The following is a 6173-nucleotide window of genomic DNA, read 5'->3' on the forward strand; positions in this document are numbered from 1 at the left end:
AAGAGAAGAAAAAAACCTTCCAACCGGGACTAAAGATTTAGTCCCGAGTATTTGAACCGGGACTAAAGATAGCGATCTTTAGTCCCGGATTCTAACTCTCGGTTGAAAAACTGGGACTATAGGGGGTTACTAACCGGGAGTAAAAAGGGTTTCTCCACCAGTGTTTTGAAGTTGTACATATAGAACATTACTATTATTAAATTTAATAGATCTAATCTAGTGGTCTAAAATAATAGATCACCCATTTAAATGAAAACAGATTAATTTGCTTTTCCCTTAGAATTTTTATGATTTTTCTCTAATTTAGTATAGCGTTATGTGACAGCTTAGAAGCGTTTGTAGGATACCACGTGTCAACTTCACAGCGTTTATAGGGAGTTAATGAACTTTTAATATAGTAATAGATAGATTGTCTCCATAGTTTTATATATCTTGCAACAAATAAATGTCTAATTTTACACTGTTAATAACAACTTATTTATTTACATCATTCATTACCTTCTCAAATCTCAAATGGTGATGCATAGCAAATGGACATGCAGCTCGTGTGCACGTAGCAGCTCCCCCTAGCTGCCCTGCAAAGCTGCCTTCTGCAGCACGCTATTGAGGCTGTGTACAGTTGGATCAAAAGTTTATATTTTGGTTAAAATTGGAGATGATGTGACTGAAAAATTATGTGTATATGATAGGTTGATATGATAGAAAAGGACTGACGTTTGGATCCAAACTTTAGATCTAAACATAGCCTGAATGCCATAGCTACAATATTTTCTCCTCGCTACAGTGTTTTCTGAGATGGACAAAACATCCACCACAGGACCTGTGGCGAGCCACCAACCAAGTAGCCTCTCAATGCACATGTGTTTAAGTTCACGCTAGAATTGAAAGTTTATTATTGAAATTGAAACAATGTAACGAAAAAGTTGAAAGTTTGTGTGTATGAAAGTTTTCATGTGATGGAAAAGTTGAAAGTTTGAAAAAAAGGTTAGGAACTAAGGTGGTTGGAGGAACTAAAGTGGAGCTAAACTTTAGTCCTTCTCAAAAAAACATAAGTCCCTACCATAGGGACTTATACTTTTGTGAGAAGGACTAAATTTAATCCCTAATTTCCAAACACCCTCTAAATTAGGCCTTTATGATGGAAGTTGTCGGCGCCCAAACGCGGTGCCTGCTGCCTCCAGACGTCCGTCTGCCCTGTGCTGTAGATGCTACAGTTCGCTACAGTACACCATGTTACCAACACCCCCGGATTTCTCCCCAACCGTCATATGCGAACAGACCCTACACCATTTGGTGCGTGCTACTCCCTCCGTCTCCTAGTATTAGAGATTTTAACTTTTTTTACACTATTTAATTATTTATTTTATTAAAAAAATTTAGAATTATTATTTATTTTATTTATGATTTACTTTATCATCTAAATATTTTAAGCACAACTTTTCAGGTTTTATATTTGCACAAATTTTTTAATAAGACGAGTGGTCAAACGTTACAAGTAAATAGTGAATATCCCTTATATTAAGGGCCGGAGATAGTATGTTAACGTCGTGTTTAGTTCTAAAATAATATTTCAAACTTTTAACTTTTCCATCACATCAAAACTTTCCTACACACAAACTTCCAACATTTCCGTCAAATCATTCCAATTTCAACCAAACTTTAGTGTGAACTAAACACGACCTAAGATCAAATGTGTATAGTTTAGACTGTGTTTAGTTTCCTTCAAACTTCCAACTTTTCCGTCGCATCAAATGTTTGGACACATTCATGGAGCATTAAATGTGGACGAAAAAAACCAATTAGACAGTTTGCATGTAAATTGTGAGACGAATCTTTTTGAGCCTAATTACGTCACAATTTGATAATGTGATGCTACAGTAAATATTTGCTAATAACGGATTAATTAGGCTTAATAGATTCGTCTCACAGTTTACAGGCGGAATTTGTAATTTGTTTTGTTAGTAGTATATGTTTAATAAATGTGGTTTAATAATTGTGTGTCCGTATACTTTTAAAAGAATTGAAATGGAAGTAAACACGGCCTTAATTTATTTCCATGCATAGCACGACGTTATAGTTTATTCGCATGCATATCACGACGTTTGGGGTGAATTCGCTGTCAGATGCCGACGCTTGCGGGGACAATAAAAAAACCTGCGCGATAATAAAAATCTATACTAGACTACTACACACTACACACTACACACTACAACTCTCCAAGAGTCATGCTCCAGCCATGTCAACCACCGCGAAATTAGCAGGATTGCTTCGCGATGAGCAAGGTCCCGTCGCGTTCAACGACGCCGTCGACGAGGATGCCGTCCCGGTGGAACCACTCACGGAGCACGACGACGCCATCTCCGCCATGTCGGCGTCCCACGGCAACAACATGCAGTTCCGCTGCTACCGAGGATTCTGGATATCGGAGATGTGGGCGCCGGGTGTGGTCGCCGTGCACCGCAGCTTCGCACCTCGCGCCGACGACGTCCTCGTTGCGAGCCTGCAGAAGTCTGGTACCACGTGGCTCAAGGCCCTGACTTTCGCCACCATGGCGCGCGGCGCGTGGCCGCCGTCCAGCCACGACCACCCGCTCCGCCGCCTCAACCCGCATCTGTGTGTGCCTTCTCTGGAGGTCCTGTACACCCTAGGGCGCGACGCTCTGCTGGACATGCTGCCGTCGCCGAGGCTCTTGTCCACCCACATGCCGCTCTCGCTGTTGCCTCCTTCGACCTGCAAGATCGTCTATATTTACAGGTCTATTAAACACATTTAGTCTATTTTACACCAAAGGCCTGATCAGTCCAGCAGCTTCAGCATGGCTACGATGTTTAATTTTTGAAGTTTATTGGATAATTTTTCAACTCATTTTTTTGTTAACTCTAATATTTTTTCAAGTCGAAAATATATTAAGTAGCTTGTACCTGACAATCGAGAAGACTTGTAAATCAAAGTCCAAAACGTACCCTTGTAAATTTTTTGCATATTCTCCTCTGGATAAAATCTATTATATTGTGCTGCTAATTTATAGGGACCAAAAAGACACAGCAGTTTCTCTATGGCACTTCATGAAGCGTAGACATCCTGACTTGACATTCTCTGAGGTACATGAGGCCTTCTGCTATGGCATCTGCATGGGTGGACCTGCGTGGGATAATATTCTTGAGTTCTGGTACGCAAGCAATGCAGAGCCAACAAGGGTACTCTTCCTGACCTATGAGAAGGTTCTTCAAGACCCATGTGACGCAGTTAAGAAGCTAGCTCAGTTCCTTGGTCAACCGTTCTCGGGTGCTGAAGAAGAAGCTGGTGTTGTCACAGAGATTGCAGACCTCTGCAGCATTGACAATTTGAGGAACCAAAAAGCTAACAAGTATGGCTCCATTGGCGGGAAGATCTCGCATGAATCCTTCTTTAGGAAGGGGATGGCAGGGGACTGGACGAACCACATGACTCTTGAGATGGCAGAGCGTTTGGATTCTATCCTCCGGGAGAAGCTCGATGGGTCAGGGCTAATTGTGTGACGTTATTCCTTTTATTTATTTTGATTTGTCTTGGTATGATGATAAATCTGTTTCCATGCCAAAAATAAATCGGTATTCCACAAAGTCCTGATCTTTACCAGCTTTCTAGTTTCTTTTCTCCATACATGGTTTTTAAGGTCATTCGGGTTGTGTGTGACGGTAGATGCTAGATTTGTAATACACTTTTATGTAAAATCAAAGGTGTTTTTAATTATTATTCTGTGATGAACAATTGGCATGGAAGATTATTGGTTTTGATATTTGGAATTTACTCACGAAATGGTTTGGAGATGATTGGATTTTAACAGGTGTTAAACAGGGACTGCTGGATTTGGGTCCGGTCAGACCGGGCATGTGCTGCCGGTCAGACCGGCGTGTATCGCGCGGTCAGACCAGCGCAGCCCACGGTCTGACCGCCGACTCTGTGTCGGTTTCGGTTTCGAGTTGTTTGTTTGGATATCCGTGATTGTTTCATAATTATGGCTTCTAGATGGATACTATACGTATGTAATATTGTCGTTTGCTACTAATGAGTCAAGTTGGAGATAGCTTGGTCTCGGAAAATGGTTTCTTTGTTTATTTCATGTGTAGGTGACTCGATGCCTCGGGAGAGTATTTGCGGTGATGGACCGGGAGTCGGCTTGGGGATAAGACGACGTCCGTGGTGGTTAGAGATCATGCGGGATACTTAGGCTAGAGTTGATGCACGTGGTTGGTGAAGATTCCATATGGCATACGATGGAGGTATTGTGTGCGTATGGGATGTGGAGTCGAATTTGGAAGGGGTCCAAATTTGGTATGATTGGTTATGTAAAGTTTGTTTCTTGTATTAGAGGGTTTCCTAAGGTGTTTAGGACTTCTAGTATGAGTTTGGTTCGTGGCTTTAGGCCGCCTACCTCGGATATAAATAGAGGGGGAGCGTGAGGCTTCCCGGTATTGCTTTTGGAGAGCAATTGAGTTGAGAGTTGAGTTAGGGTTTCGAGTTTAGTCGAAATTTTTGTAAGGAGTGCTGTTGGTGCACTTTGTAAACACAGAGAGAATCAATAAAGTCGTCATCCACTTTAAGAGTTCTTCGATTTGTGTTTCACCGGGTTTCGGCGGTCTAACCGGCGGCGCACCGACGGTCAGACCGGCGGCATCACGGCGGTCAGACCGGCGGCGACAGTAGTCGACATCAGGCAATCTCGGTGGTTCAACTGGAGTTCGATCTCGGTCAGACCGATGTTCATCAGGCGGTTAGACCGGTGCAACACCTTCGGTCAGACCGCGATCCGTCGAATTTGAGGGTAACTTTTATTTTCGCTAAAAGTTTTCGGTTTTTGGGTATATCAACCATTTACCCCCCCTCTGGTTGGCTTTTAGTTGTTGCGATTCGATCCTACATTTTATATTACTAAAATATGAAGACACCCATATACATAATAACCATGTAATTAGCAAAACTCTCATATGTGAGAACACGACTGATGTGATGATAAAAATGTGTGCCTATGCCAAAATAGTTGGGCATACACAAGGTCCTTATTCCCCTTCTGCAAAGGTCTGCAGAATCTTTCTGCTTTTGGTTGCTTTTGATTCCAAAATAAATGCTTCAAACTTCCAACTTTTCCATCACATCAAAACTTTTCTACACACACAAACTTACAACTTTTTCATCACATCGTTCCAATTTCAACCAAACTTCCAATTTTGGTGTGAACTAAACACTGCCTAGGTCTCATTCTTTCATAGGGACATTGCTTTAAAATATCAGATAACCAGTTTTTAAGTCTATGATAATTAATTGTGTACTAATGATTGCCTCATTTTTACGTGCCTTAATCTTTATCTTCAGTAAAATCAAATGGGGCCATAGTACAGAAGTGTAATGAAACTTCATATTTTTCAGAAATTTTATATTTGAAATTATAAAATTCAGGAACAATTAAATGTTGAATTGTGTTGTGTAGGGTTACCCTCAAAATCTTGGTTTATATGGCAATGAAAAAAAAACAGTGTATACATCATAGAATAAATCCGTGGTGTCCAACGTCAAACGTGTACCAAAATAAGTACACAAAGTACAACAAAACAAACCGGGGAACTAATTATTAGCAGGTCAATATTTATTACTATGGACGGTCATTAAATATCAAATTTGACCGTTAACTCCAGCATAAAACCAACTAAGGAACGGCAAATTTAGTGCTTGGGTTTATTACTAACCATTTTCACAAGTATGGTAAAATATTTGTATGCAGGACATTTTAGATGAAAATGTACCCGTGTTGCGATGAAATACACCTCCGGCCAATCAAGCGCGAGTACACGATTTGAATGGCCCAAAAATCAGAGCAAACTGTCATATTTGGAGCCAATTACTATCCACCGCCATGAGGGCCTACTGGACAGTGACTTGGCCGAAGGAGAGGGGGAAAGACAGTGCCAGGGGTCAGCTGAATCCTGGTTCGACCAACTGCCCTTGCGGCCATTCATCCCCAACTTCCATGTGGAGGATGGAGATTTGTCCCTATGACGATTGTGGGTGAACCGACCTCATAACCACCATAGTAACCGTCATTAGAGACTATAAAAGGAGTTTCTCACTTCACTATCAATACACACAACTTAAGTGGACTACAATTCACTTTCATTCAAGGCATAGTAGAGTATTAG

At 41.3% G+C, this 6173-nt stretch overlaps 1 protein-coding gene across 1 annotated transcript; it reads left to right on the top strand.

The window, feature by feature from the left end:
• The first annotated feature begins 2158 nt into the window (after window positions 1-2158).
• LOC127782612 (cytosolic sulfotransferase 5-like) lies at window positions 2159-4571 on the top strand. The gene is made up of 2 exons (XM_052309883.1): window positions 2159-2754; window positions 3029-4571. The coding sequence occupies exons 1-2, from the start codon at window positions 2237-2239 to the stop codon at window positions 3516-3518; spliced, it is 1008 nt and encodes a 335-aa protein (XP_052165843.1). The 5' UTR covers window positions 2159-2236; the 3' UTR covers window positions 3519-4571.
• The last annotated feature ends 1602 nt before the right edge of the window (window positions 4572-6173 follow it).

Source organism: Oryza glaberrima, chromosome 8 (assembly GCF_000147395.1).
Source record: "Oryza glaberrima chromosome 8, OglaRS2, whole genome shotgun sequence".
Lineage (NCBI taxonomy): Eukaryota > Viridiplantae > Streptophyta > Magnoliopsida > Poales > Poaceae > Oryza > Oryza glaberrima.